Source organism: Schistosoma haematobium, chromosome 4, assembly GCF_000699445.3.
Source record: "Schistosoma haematobium chromosome 4, whole genome shotgun sequence".
Taxonomy (NCBI): domain Eukaryota; kingdom Metazoa; phylum Platyhelminthes; class Trematoda; order Strigeidida; family Schistosomatidae; genus Schistosoma; species Schistosoma haematobium.
Genome location: NC_067199.1, coordinates 40,345,968 through 40,361,719, shown reverse-complemented (window position 1 = coordinate 40,361,719; position 15,752 = coordinate 40,345,968). Strand labels below are relative to the sequence as shown.

Below are 15,752 nucleotides of genomic sequence, written 5' to 3'. Positions count from 1 at the left end.
ATATGCTTAATTATTAACGTAATTAATATCTAAGTGATGTATACATTGAATTCATTAATTGACTCATCAATTGATCATTCCAATTACAACAAACCCCTGTCATAGCGATTGACTATTATTAAAAAAGAAATTGATTGAACGCTATTATATGATCGTGATCATTGTAGATTATATACATAATTTGAATAAATATAGAATAACTAAAAAGATAGTTAACAGCTTGAATATATATGGATAATTTTATATCTTGTTAACTAATAATAATCATGTGTTTCTTACAAGACATGTGCTTTTTGATCAAACAAACTTTTATGTTCCATTTTTGTGATATGGATTTTGAAATTGATTTTTTCTCGCGCGTACATACACACAGAGAGAGAGGGAGAGAGAGAGAAGGTGTTGTTTATATGGTAACATGTTTTCATTTTTCATTGTTGATGATTTTATAAACAACTAATGAAAATAAACATGATAGTGTTATACAACGAAAACAAAAATGATAGTAAATTAGTTCAATATTGTTATATGTTTCATGAATGAACTCGACCAAATTGTGTTGAAATAATGGTGAAATAAATTAGATAGTTTGTAAGATTATAAAATGTAGTGGTCATAACTCATAACAGAAAAGATGAAGTTATCCCCAACATTTTCAATGTTGATTCATTGTGTTGTGTCCATCAATTTTGTCATTTTTTTTCGTTTATTTCGTCGGTGTGTGTTGCATGTTAGAGTGTAACTTTCACGAAAGATTTCACTTTAAGCGCCTAGAAATATGTATCTGTCATTGTCATTGTAATCAGGGCTAGAAAAATTAAATCTTTAATGAAAATTAAACTTAAATATGCACAGCTCATCGATTAAGTAGACAAGAAAATGATTGAAAATACTGGATATAGCAGACTTATTGGACACTGAAAACGTTGCGAATAACCTTCAGCCGAATGAAAACAATGTTATCATTTTATTACAGCGAATAAAAGATTTTTTTGAAATTACTTCGGGTGCATGTTATAGGGCTTCTCAAATATCTGTACCCACCATACAAAACATTTTCGAGATCAAGTGTATTTTTTAACACAATACTTGTTCCGTCCTACCTAATTGGTGAGTTCTTGTCCCGCTTTCAGGTTGAATAACATCTACTGATTCTGGTTACTGACTAGAACTTCTAATTCATAACCAATCACATAATAAGATTAAATAATCTTCTGTTCATATTCTCATATCTATTTGTCATATTTTTGAAATCGTTAATTTTATTTTTTTACTCGCTAGTCTTCCTATTCACTTCCCTTTCTTAGGCATTTACTAACTTTGAATCATTTAGATTCTGAAAGGTTTGATTCTTCATCAAATGGATTTCATAAAACTCTACTGACTGGATCTGCATTATGTTTATCCAACAATGGCACAACACAACAACCAAAACTACTTTGGTCTACTTCACCACGATCAACCGTTAAACATACTACTTATTATCATCCTACGGTGGATCAGTTAATCCCACATCTTGTTAAATCAGCTGAATTATTTTTATCATTAGCCAATACATCATCTTGCAGTGATAAATTTTCGAAATCCAGATCTCAGTCAACAACAACAGATAATTCTGAAGTTGGCACTACACAATTAAAGAATGAGAAGAGGCACAAATCAAGTATATCCTACTGGTATGTTGACTTTTTTTGATGACATATACTTCTTTTTATTAAATGGTTCGACTTCAGCTACTACTTAGAGATGAGATTGGAGATTGTCTGTTTTAATGAACCGATCAAGTTATGTCGGTCGGACTACTCGTTCTTTTAGGTCCTACCATCTCAGTAAGGTCAGTTGCAGAGTTGTAAGACTGCAAGCAGAAAAATGAAGTTTGAGCATGACATCGTACTTCTGTCTGTTTAAAAGTTTGACTGCAGTGAGGTGTTTCCCTTCTATCTAGCATCTGCCTATTTGCTGCCACCGCACAACTGAATAAAGTGGGTTGTTAAAAAATAACAAACCTCATTTCATCCCTGCAATAAAGCCTTGAAAGTACGAAGCTAGGACATATAAAACTACTCATGAAAAGGTCATATGCGATCAACCTCAAACAGTTTTATCCCTCTGGGGTCACGTTCCGAAGCAATCAAAGCCATCCTTATTTCAATTTTCTCATATATCTCGATAAAAAGTATCTCTCTACGGTATGTGTGAATAAGAAGCGACAACTACTCTCACACCTCTAGCAGCACTCAAGATCATCAGCTCCAAAGAATTGGATAAGACCACTTCAATTATCCTTCCTACTCGAACAAAGACATGTGGGCTGAGTCATTGAGTAACTGCATAATCTAATTCTTCCAATAACATGCCTCGTTTATAATTTCCCGACTATCTTTTCACCCTGAGATGGCATGTGAACACAGACACGTCAGAAGTTTGTACTCACCCAGCCTTTCAGATTTGAACTTGTTATCAAATGCCTTAGACCGTTTTAAAAAATTAATCACCACCTCATTACAATATGCTTTATTATTTCAAATCGTATTTATCATTATAAGTGTGTCAATGTTTGACAAACAGATAGTGTCGGATCTCACTTTTTCACTTCTTAAGACACCTCTCTGATTACTTCATCATTATTTTAATAAGCTTATTTATTTGCTTTATTTCTGAAGAGGTTCTAATTACCGTTACACTCAATAGATGTTTGTCTAAGTAACATTCTCTTAGTCTACAGAGCTTTTGGTGGAAATATGACTTTGCTTTCTCGGTTAGCTATGTCTAAGATAAAAAGGTGTCTATTTTCAACAGTTTTACTTCAGACAATGCTAATATAGACTAGACGATTTGCTTTATATATATAATGATATGTTCTCATTTTATAATCTTAAATCATTGTTTCGTCGTAATAGTCCTGTCGAAAAACTATGTAATGTTTCGAAAGAAGTCATATTCAGTGGTCATGGAGACTCTATACCTACAATCGATCCCTTAACAAGTTTAAATCGCTCAAACAACTTTAATAGCAAATCAATCGATGATGATGATGATGATTTGAACAAAACATTAAACAACGAATGGGTTGTTATTCGCACAACACCACTCCATCCTATTTTAGTGGCTAATAATTATCCAGAATTAATAAATTATATTAAAAATGCCAATTTACGTGTATCACGACGACGTCAAGCTTTTAAATCATGGCGTTCGCAGTATTGGCCAAAAATGATTGAAAATAATAAAGGGAATCAATCTGCAACATCGTTAGTAAAAGATGATAATTTATTAGAATTACAAGAGAAACGATCACGTTGTGATTTGTATAGAACGATCCATTCGTCAAAATATACAAATAGTAGTGGTTGTGTAACACCGGACTCAATACCTAATGGATTGTCAGCTAGAGATCGTACAAAATTTATGCCAGACATAGTCGACAGTGGTAGCAAAAACGAATGGAACAGTGTATGTGATGATATATCATTGTCATCACCATTGTTATTACATAGTTTATCCGGGAAACATACTTCATCTTTATATCAATTAAATTATATAAATGATTCATCAGATGATGAAAGTAATCAAGAGAATATGAAACAATCTAGCAATTCAAATACTACTGATAATGACACGACTCTTATCGCTGCTGATAATGTTGAGTCGACTGTCTCTGAAACTGATACCCTTGATAAGACAATTAATTCACGTTCGCCAACTGATAAACAGTTATCTAATTCTTGTTCAACAGAATCATTTCATTCAGCAACTATGGACAATAAACAACCACAAACACAATCATCAGTATTATCGACAACATTAAAAATGGACAATCATGAAGAAGGGTGTTATAACACAGGCTCTAGTGTACCATATAATCTCACATCCACAAATTCTACACCTTCGTGTACTTGTTTATCAACGTTACCGGATTTGCTAAGATTAGCTCATCTAGATCCAAGTATAGAATTACATAATAGTAATGTCGTTTCATGCACCACCACAGTGTGTACAAAAACTGATTTTAATGAAAGACAAGAATATGAATTAGAGAATTTTTTAGCTGCATTAGATTGTTTACCATCACCAGGACGTTGTACAAAACATTTTGGACATTTGCCACCATTTATTTCCTACAGCAAAATTGATGAGGAATTTTTTAAAAAATTGGATGATTATATACATGAATTTGAAAATTCAAAAATGGAATTTACTGAAACAGATACTGTTAGTAGTACAACAAAAACTACTACTGTAACTAAGAATGATAATCTTAGTCCTAATTGTAGTGATAACGAAGATGAGGGTGACAATAATGCTGAGACAAAATCTAGACTATTACAATCTCCTCTATTATCTTCGTTAATGGTTAGATCATGTAATGATGCTTTGGATTCGATATCATTAAACAGAATTGACTCAATACGCCAACAACAATGTCAGCATTCAGGGAGTCATAGTAGTTGTAGTAATCATTCACACTTAACAGATTTCTCTTCAACTTCATCGACGCAATCTGCGAAACATTATTCAAATTCAGTTGGTGTCGCTGGCGGTATAGGTAAGTGTGGTGATAGTGATTGTAGTTCAAATTTATTTCATGATGTTAAATATTAAATTAATGACATGTAATTCAATACTCACTATAAATCTCCTGCATTAATCAGATTTGAATCTTCCGACCATTGGTTAAAAATCAGACATTCAAACCACTGAACAACAAAGATACATTCAAGTGTGACTTTTAGTATATACCATTTACAATCCTCGATCATTGGTACACAATTGCCTTGCTTACATTTATGTATAGGGTTCCAGACAGCCATCTGAAACCTTATAAACTACCGTTGTCATATCCTAATTACGTAAGAGCTGTTCTGCTCTATTCCTCATGTTTACTATCGAAGTATAACGCGGTAATCGAAGGTTATGTATTTTATATGTCGTGGTTATTACAGGTGCGAAAATTTCAACAAATGATTTGTATCTTCCACAGAGCACTCTAAACAGCAGCACTCATGAGCTAAATAACTTAATAGTTGAGTTCATGGGTCAATTAAAGCTAGACCACCATGGAAAACCTGGAAGCACTGAGCAGCCGTTTCGTCCTAGCATGAGACTCCTCGACAGTGCGCATCCACGACCCCCGCGCTCGAGACTGAAGGTCCTGGGTTTGAATCCCACTATCCTTTTAAGTATACTTTTTCATTTTGCCTTTTCGTGCCATATTCCTAATGTTTAATTTCTTTCATAGTCGTTTCTACTAAACTATTTAAACCTCGTTTGCGATTTATCTCGTTAGTTTTATCTCAGCATACCAATATTATATGACAGCTTCAGCTATCGCGTATTTGTTCAAAGTTCTATGTTGCTTATGACTAACGATACATTGAGGCAATCAGGAACTGTATAAATGACAACTGCACGTGGTTGGTCAAGAAACGGCTTTCATTTCTGAGGAATGAGAAATGCATCTTTGGTAGCTTAATTTTCTCATCTATATTCCAAATCAGTTAATCAACAAATTTCCTTTCTCACTATCCGTAATTTCGCTTAAGTAATAGGTTGAACTTGTGCATAGGAAGATTTCGTATCACTGTCAACTCTCAGGCACCATATCTCACAACAAAGAAATAATGAAATATTAAAGCTTCTAACTGCAAAATATTGTGGCGTATGCTACCTATTTTGATAGATATAAGTAGTATATAACAGCAATAGGAAGTGAAATGCCTGCCAGCAGATTGAAATAAAGAAAACAGGAAGTAAATTGGAAAGCAATCGAAATAGCAACAGAACTAAGGGAATAATGGAGTATGTAAAGTACAACGCAAAGATGTGCAAATAATGTATTTAATGTGTGATTTTCATATTTTATCAAGTCATTATGTGATTTTGTGGTTTTTCTCACCTGAGTTTTCGTCTACTCCAACAGTACTATCTCAATATAAAATGCATTCATTCTCATTACTTAATCATTATGCTTCTTGAATTTGTTTTCTTTTTTCAATTAAAATACTAGGTCCATTTTTATCCATACTCTTAAATCGTTTGGCTAATATGCACAATAATTGTTTTTTCACTAATCTCCTTCTAACTGATATATTTGCTGCATTGGCCTCTTATCCATGTCCATTATTATATGAATACTTATTGAATCCAATTGGTTTAAGTATAAAACCATCTGTTAATACTCTTTATAAAGTATGTAATACCAAATATTTACTGTATTTTTCTACCGGTATGAATAAATGTAACTTTTTGTAATTGTGTGTTCTGTTTGCTTACAAAGATAGTAAGTAATATAGCCTGAACTCGTAACAAACACACCTAAATATCATAATCTTATAACGAACCAACAACATTACTCCCACCTGTCACCATGAGTTTGCAGTTTTTCACCGTTTTAAATATACATTTATTATTATTTGATGATCAATTCATCCAGATAGTTTATATATATATATATACGATTGTACAGCTTGATAATAAATTCGTTGAAAAGAGATCCCTTCGCTGAAATTCGTGTTTTAATTTTATTTATTCAACATTTTTCAGCGATTTACTAGGAGGGGAAATAGGCCGACTTAATAGTGAAGTATTGCTTTGAAGTTGTCAATCATCTGTACTTTCATTTTATGCCGTTTACTGAATTAATGATAAGGGGTGAAGTGGTTGAGTGTATTGTCCCCTTTTATCTTGAGGGTTTCATTTTCCTAGTGGGCTGGTGTCTAACGAAGTTTCAGAAAGATCGACTGGCTTTTTCCGACTTACGTCACTTGTGGCGACGAATTTATTGTGTGGCAGTTCGCTCAGTTTTAATTTGAGTGTAAAACATGACCACTAAGAATAGAGGATATTCGTAGGTTATTAGTATTCGATCATTAACGACTTCTTAACATTGCCTGTGTATTTTGGACCACTGAGTAAGCGATACCAGGGTTAGGGATAGGGTATTACGTTGATTTGAACCATCTACCAGGTAATTTATACATCTAATTTCACTACAACTAGTGTTGTCTGAGCAAAGCCTGACACATTAGTTTGTACTTGGTAAGTTAGCATTAAGGCATAGCGGTTATTTATTTAGTGTTGTAAGGAAAAAAGAATCTTTTTTGATTGATGTTCACTGGGACACTAGATTGATCGTCATGCTAGATCACTTGGCAAACTCGACTCAATTATCTAGCCAATAATCAAGAACCAGATTAGATAAGAATGTAAATCTATTACTATAGAGTAAAAATCAGTAAACGTAGGGTCACTCAACTTTACACAATAAAGTAGTCTCATAACTGGATATATCTACCATTACTTACTAGGCAATCATCCGATGTTTTACATTTCTAAACTTCAACCAAATGTATGGCGATTTAGTATTCCAAGCATTTAGTTCTTGCTACAAGGCGACTGATGTTTGTTAAAATATTTTTATCAATCCAACTTCCTTAAATCTTTTTAAACTTTGTGCATCACTCCCTTCATTATCCATCGTGTTCAGGTGCTCCGATCTGTGCATAGTCAAATTGTAGTCGCTTCGGAATCTGTTGAACAATGGAAATCACTTGTGTTTCGTGCGCGTGTTTATTTAAATATTGTCTGGCCAGGTCCTTTCAAGATGACAATTGATCCAAATTTTTATACAACAAGAGAGAATTCACAACGTACTAAAACTAAAATGATGGCAACAACGACTGGATATAAATCAAATACTACTTATAATAGTAAAAAAGGTACGTTAGCAGTGTTTTGATTTGTGTGATTCAACAACTGTGGTGTTCTTCAGAAATATATCCACCGTCTTAATATCGATAGTGACCACAACATCTAAGTAATACTAGTGTGTTCAGAGCGATTTACAATTGTTCACTTTTTATTGCGAATGTATATTTTCCAATGATCTTTGATTAGTTGGTAGGATCTGATAGAAATATGCATCAACAGCTCGAGACGACAGACTCTTCACATCATATTCTGGTGAACTCTACACAGTTTAGGTTTCGTGCTAGTTTGTGCTCATGAGCAAAGCGTAACTATAATCTTGAGGGGACGGATAACCTCTAGTCGGTTAGAACCCGAGTGATTTAGTTTTGCACTATGAGAGATTGTCACTGAGCTATTTGGAGAGTGACTAACGTCTTGTACAACTGAGAAATATACACTGACTAACCAACCTGCATAGACCATTACAGATATATGGATAGATATATAGAGAGGGGAGATCAACCAGACGAAATTGAATGACAGTGGCGAAGCAAATATTTGACGTATACTTCGGAACAAATTATGGATCATTAGAAAAATCAAATACAGTTAATATTCTCAAAATTTGGAAAACAATGTACTTGCTCCAATGTGACATTTCAAATCATATCACCTATGGTTTCTAAGCACAGCTTACAACTATCATGATTCCCAAATATGTGGTTTGCTTCTTCTGACATGACTCGTTTCACTGTTGAACGAGTTTTTGGATTGATGTTCACGTTTGATCGTTCCCAACTTATTATTATGCTAGCCAGTCCTACATGTTTGTAGATGGTGGCTGAGCCATGTCTAAAAGATATTGGAAATATTCTTTATCGTGAAACATTCACAAGTTTTTAACAAAGTTGAATTACAGCAAGAAGTGGAATCCGCGACGCACATTTCATCCCATTTGAGACTCGTTTGCTGTGTGTACCTGTGCGTTCTGGATATCACTACTTGTCTCATACTAAATATATTAAAACTTATGATTTAGCTCATGAAATTGTTAGCGACTGATCAATTGCAGTCCTTAATTACCAATAATTAAAAGTTGCAAACCATTAATACTCAAGAAAATTGGCCTGTTGACAGACTTTGAGAACAAGACTATTTTAGTTTATAATGAACGTTTAAAAAGGTGGGATAAAAGATTTGTATGACTAAAGGTAATGACCGTGGTTTAAGAAGGATTGGTTGATGGTTTTTTATACATATATTTCCCACACTTACGGGAAAGGCTCTAGGTATCACTCCATTCCCCTTTTATTTAACATTTCATTTAAATATTTTTTCTTTTATTCACTGTATTGGCTAAATACTTTATACATTATCCCTGCTTAAATGCGATTTACAATAAATATCAAAGTTGACAAACTAATACTAATTCATTATGTTTTTTTTATTGTATTTAGGTGTATCTGAGGACAAGAAAAACATTTCTACCTGTTTATCACAAAATTGTCTTCCTACAAATTCAAATCATCATTCACCTGTAAACAAAGATTCACTTCAACATGTTGTTCCACTATTGCCTGTTACATATCCATTACCAGTGAATAATGATAATAAAACTAGTTCAGAACGTTTACATCGTAGTTCTGTCAGTGGTGGAAGTATTAATTTAAATTTACGTCATAGAAGTCTTAGTCGTGTAAATCAATTTTTAAATTTAACAAGTCGTATCGGTTTAAGTCCAGTATTAAAACGTGCATCACTTCATCAAGGTAATCGTACATCTATTCCTTCTTCTTCTTTTAATCAAAATTATACCAATAACAAATTTAAATTAACAAATTCAGGATCTGATGAAGAAGTTGATGTAAATGTGAAACATTCAATGGATAATGAAAACATAAATAATAATAATAATAATCCATTTTATTCAGATCCAACAACAGATATTTCAATAAAAACACGAAATTTAGTATTTGCTTCAATTATTTTTGATGAATTCTGTTTTGAACTAGCTGCATTATGTTATGAGCATAGTTTAAATTCTGATATTCATTTAACTAAATAAATCAAACATAATTATACTACTTATATTAATTATCATTAGATAGTAAGTAGTATTATACATCATTATTATTAATTGGCTATTTTAAGTGATTTTATTCATTGAAATTTACATTTACGCATATAATTCAGCTCAGATCTCATTCATTCATCCATTCATTTAAAAAGTATTGATTATACCTGTTATTCATCATCGTATTTTCTCTTGTCGTCCATGAGTGCTTGTTTTTCTCTTTGTTTTTAATTCACAGTATATTTCCTTGTTGCTAAACAAAAACTCTCTACATATTTAGTTATGTTTTCCTTGTTTTTCTCTTTTTTTTCTTTCGAATTTACCCTTTTTTGTAAAAATTTTCAGAAGTTATTTATCTGATTCGTTTAATTTTCAATTCGTACTTCTTTTTTTCTATTACAAAATAATAATGACTTGTTAATTACAAAATAGATTAAGGATGATGTAACATAATGAAGTTCATAGTTTACACTTTTTTTTAAGAAAAAAAATTTTTTTTAATTTTTACTTTTCTCTGTAAATATGTATCATTCCTCGGTCATTTTTTTGTTCTCTTTCTGAACTATTTTCTAATGGTTACTGTTTTTGTGGTATTTATTAGTTAAGTTGTATTAACTTTGAGACCAGTTTTAAGAAAACATACAAAATGCGCCATTATATATTTGTATTTGTTTTGGAGAACAAAAAATCATCACCCTTTTTTTAAAAAAGTGATATTTAAATGAGAAATAGCATACTACATAGTCCACTTAGTAGAATCACCAAATAATTGAATTCATAAGTGTTCATTCCGTTTCATGTCAACTATACTAATAATATTTCATTTAATCAATATCAATTGAGGGATGAGAATACTGCGCAGCAGCTTGTTCTGTCCTACTTTACGGCTGAGAAACGTGGACATTAAGAATAGAAGATATTCGTAAACTACTAGTATTCGACCACAGATTCCTTAGAAATATTGCACGCATCTGCTGAGAACAACAGGTAAGTAATAGCGAGGTCAGACGCAAAGTATAAGGGAATAATGATAAATCAGTTGATGAGGTTGTGAATCTTCATCGACTGAGATGGTTGGGCCACGTGTTGTGTATGCCTGAACACCGATTACCACGACGCGCAATGCTAACTGGTGTTGGGGATGGTTGGGAGAAATTTAAGGGCGGCCAAACCAAAACGTGGCATCAGTCATTAAAGTCACTAACTTCTAGTCTGAGCCACGTTGTTAGATGCAGACTAATTGGTTGGGGTCTGCACGACTATCGTCACTAATGGTTGGAGACTGTGGGTGACATGGCTCAGAATCGATCACAGTGACGAAGGTGTATACACTCTCTGTCTTCCCCTAAACTATGAGATTAAGATCGCTTCACATCTTTCTTTCTACGAACTAGTTCTTACCACCATTGAATTAACTACTTCTGTGAATCCGGTGCTCGTCTTGCTGTGATAATGAGGTATGGCAACTTGGACCAGTGTATGTATGCGCCTGGTCCTACGTTGTAACTGGCTGACTAACCAATATGCTCACTAAGTTCTCTGACGTTCATTGGTTGATTCAAATCTTTGCTATCCTCAACCTACCTAATCAGAACATAGGAAAGCTAGTCGACCTTATTTGCAGTACTATGAATCATATGATACTATGCATCAATAACGACACTATAATGTACTGTAAATAAGCGATCACAATCTGTACATAAGTAAGTTTTCTGTGTTACAAACTGAGTAACAGATATATAATTGGTTAGCTAGTTTTTAAGCACTAAAAGATATCTTAGCAATTGATGAGCTGAATAAAAGCTTATAATGAAGACAATACCAAAAAATACCACAATCCAAATATCTATTTAATATACAATAAACATATATACATAATAATAATTCCTAGCATATTCTTTGAAATTCCACCTTTTCCATTTATTCGTCTATATCTAACAATTACTATGGGATTTCACCATGAATTTTTTCTAAATGTGAATGTTCAGATTAATCAGAACTTAGTGAACCTTAGGTTTAAATGCCTTTTTTTCGAACCATGGGGCAAATAATTCTGATGACCAATCGTTTTACCATCAATGAATTTTTGTTATGTATGTAGAGTAATCCTATTGACTAATTAATCCAACAGGTGTGACATGTGATTTCCGGATTAACCAACAAATATGGTTAGCTCTTGGTTGCTAGTTGGATAGTATAATATAGCTCGGTTATCAAGGAGATTCTTGTCTAATAAGATCTGTGCCGCGCGCTTTTTGTATCAAAGCTAGTAAATCGTGTGTGAACGGATTCTGACCTTAATTTATCCTTTATGCGAACATTACTATGATTAAACATGTAATGTTCTAGGAGTTTATACATCAGAATACTCGGCTCATTATTATAAAGTTTACATATTACGTAATCCATAGGACATTGGGACATGGAAGTGTTTCGAGTCCTATTCTGTGAAGAATAAATTCTAGGAGTACCTAGGTTCACTACGGTAAGCAACTTACATAAAACTTTACCGTTTATGGTAAGATCTAAGTTGATTGATGTATTATTGAAGCACATCTAGCTAAGTTAAGCTCCAACTATTATTCGGAGAATCCCTGGGCTACCTTGTTGAGCTCCATATTTATGCACTTTTGCATATTGTTCAGCTCATGAGGGGGGAATGAATACACTACTTTGAGGTTATTTGCACACAAGAGCGATCGCGAATATCATTGATATAAACTAAAAATAGCAAAGGGCCTGAGACACAACCTTGTATTACACCGTTTTTGACCGGAACAGAATTCAACAACGGGGAGTTCATTTCAGCTATTTGGTGTTGGTGGGTAGGAAAAATATGGTTCCAAACAAGCACAAGGTTTTTGACCCAGTTAGATACGAATTTGCCTATAAAAAGCTGGCGGTTAACCATGCCAAAAGCTTTAGAAATGTCAAAGTATATTTCTAAGACTATACATTCTCGGTTACCTTGAGTAAAGACTAAATTAAAGTGCTAATACAAGACCGATTTTTAAGAAACCTATGTTGAGAATCACTGATGAGATTTTCAGTGAGTAAATAGTTCGTGGGTTCATCAAAAATTCTTTCCATAATCCTAGATATAAATGGAGCAATATTTATGGGCTGATAATTGTTCATTTCATTCCCTTCTCCAGATTTTAGTGTGGTGTGCTATATGCCGTTTTCCAACAATAAATGTAAGTACCTGTTTCCAGAGAGAGAGTGAACAGCTTTAGAAGAAGTGAAACATCTGGTCCACTATATTTGTAGAGAAAGGATGAAATCCTATACATTTCTTGACCGCTTGAAACCTTAGGAGAATTTAGAGATTTACTAATTTTAGGCATGTGGCGGTGATAGATTTTACTGATTTACTAGTCATGTACATGACTTCAAAACAGTTTTATTTAGGAATTCATTATCGCTCAAAAAAAAAAACACTGAGAAGGTTTGCAATAGTTTTAGAGTCATTTATAAAAGCTCCATTATGCAAGTTGCATGATATATCGACATTTTGAGTTGTTCTAACGTGTGTATTGTCAAGGAAAATTAAGTTTTGTACTTTTGAGATATTATTAAGTGTTTAAGGCTCCTCATTAATAGTTTTTAACCTGTTCTTTTCTTTAATTAGTTGAAAATTATAGTTATTTGTGCAGCTAATGTGAATCGTTTGATTTAATATAACATTTCTTCTGGTGTCTTAATTTATTACGATATTCAGCTGGTACAAACAATTCGTTAAGTTTACTTAACCTGTACATATTAGGAGGTGCACAGGAATCTAAACATGAGTTGGTGATAAGATAGAATATTTCAATAGCATCCACAAGACTACTACTTGAGAGGAAGGTATCCCACTCTGAGAATCTCACCAGGGAGTGCTAAAGATCCCAGTTAGCATGTCTGTAATCCCTATATCGATGGACTTTGTATGGGTTGGTTATATGAGGGAAAGAACAGGAGAGCAAAATTACTATTAGATGGTTACTGTTTTCAAATTCACTGTTTACTTGTATATATAGTAGGATGATATCAAATATTTTATCTCGCCTTTTTGGAGTACGAACCCACCGTCACCAGCAGAGCATGTTAATTTTCGCTGAGAATCCATCAAAACATGACTGATAACTACCAGTACTTCAGTTTATTCCAGAGTAATTGAAATCTCATGTAACAACCTTAGCATTAAAGTTTAGAGCAGATGCACGTATTGACGCATTAACAATGAGATCATTCATACTAACCGAAATATCAGGGGCTCTGTATATAATACATCACAGGTGTAGGCTATGGCTCAAGGTGTTGTCGGAGCTAGTTAAACCCTTGTAGTTTATTCTAGCTTCCAGACAATCCAGTCTATTAATTCTTTTTAAACCACATTTACACCTTGTTAATTGTTCGTTTTTCAACCTGGATTGTTTTTATATGAGCGTATGTATGTGCATTTTCTATCTTATCCATCACATATCTTTAACTTATTTTCATCTGACTACAAATATCGATTAACGCTTGATAAAATCGAGTTGGCTCACATGCCTTCTCCACTGCACGTCATTTTGCTTCGCTTCGTCCCTCTAATTGTCTGTACAAATCAATGAGTATACAAAATATACGTATCCAGAAATCCATTGTCGTATTTGACTTATTCATCAACGTGATTTAAGTCAATAAATATACGAGGATAACCTATATGTGTATTTCGATAAGTCATTCATACGATGTGTTTTGTGCTTCAGTTGGGCAAAGTATATTACTTTGACTTAGAAAGTGGGGTTTCGACAAGTCACCTATAGTAAGACAGTGCGAGGAACCAGCTTAATTAGGAGAGTGATGGGAAAGTGTGACTTGTTGGGGTTTTATGATTAGTCCAGGACAACACGTGATGGTGTCACTTTCCCGCGTTTAGTGTATCAAGGCTGGTATGGTTCTTCATCCGTGGGAGTAGATCACTTTGGACCTTTTGTGGTTCAGAGATTAAAATAATTAGAAAAATACATGAATGTGAGTTTACTTGTTTGCAAACAAAAGTAGTGCATATTGAAATGACGTACGGCCTAAATACTGACTCATCTATGATTTCATTTTCACGTTTCATGGAAAGAAGATTCAATAAATTTGACCTATTGTACATTTTGTTAAAGAATTTTACCAATCTGTGACCTACGTAGGATCTAATTTGTCCTACAGGTATACCACTAGACTGTTAAAGCTATACTGGCTACCGCAGAGTTTATATGAAAGCTATACATACGCATATACATACCGACCAGTATTGCGTGTCTTATTGAAATGAATAAAAATTATGAGTTACACTAATATAATAAGATAATAATGTCCTTTAATTGGCAGGTCACATGCAACAAGCATAGTCTACAGACGCATCAGACCAGATTGACTAGGTGAGCGCTTAAACAACGATTTGATTGGTTAGTTAGTTGTCATCTGAATCGAGTATTTGAACCTCAATGGCTCTGTCCTTTCGTCATAAAATAATATCTTTGGTCTTTTTGAGATAAGCCTTTGCACAATTTAGTTTATTTTTTGAGTATATAGATGTCACTAATGATAGTTAGCTATCGTAGTTAAAATGTCTGTTAGTGTGAAGCATTAATTACAACAACTCTTTGGTTGAGTGTCAATGGGAAATGATAACGACGTAATAACAATTAAAACAACAGTGATGTAGAACCATAGCAATAATTTTACCTTTACTGAAAACGATAGAAAAACTGTCACCCCTTACACTTTAGGTTGCATTAAAGGAGCATAATGATCCATTTCAGTTCACTTACAAATGTAAAACAGTCGCTAACGACGCTGCAGTTGTCCTGGTTTGAAAGTTAGTGTTTAAAGCAGGAGAAGGTGAGAATTATTTTAAACGTACGTTTCTGGAGCATAAGTCTTATTCATATGACTTGTAGAGATAGGCCTGACAAACTTATTTTGTAAATAGTTTTCAATGTTATTTGTATTCATTTTGTCAACGTTCCAC

At 33.5% G+C, this 15,752-nt stretch overlaps 1 protein-coding gene across 1 annotated transcript in view; it reads left to right on the top strand.

Annotated features, from left to right (window-relative positions):
* The window catches only part of MS3_00008068 (uncharacterized protein), a 45,975-nt gene extending 35,170 nt beyond the window's left edge, over nt 1-10,805 (top strand). Inside the window, exons 9-13 of the mRNA XM_035732518.2 lie at nt 1,305-1,673; nt 2,898-4,543; nt 6,005-6,186; nt 7,484-7,715; nt 9,144-10,805. Of these exons, the coding sequence (XP_035587206.2) occupies nt 1,305-1,673; nt 2,898-4,543; nt 6,005-6,186; nt 7,484-7,715; nt 9,144-9,751 (3,037 nt within the window). The 3' untranslated portion in view covers nt 9,752-10,805. The remainder of the gene's footprint in view (nt 1-1,304; nt 1,674-2,897; nt 4,544-6,004; nt 6,187-7,483; nt 7,716-9,143) is intronic.
* The last annotated feature ends 4,947 nt before the right edge of the window (nt 10,806-15,752 follow it).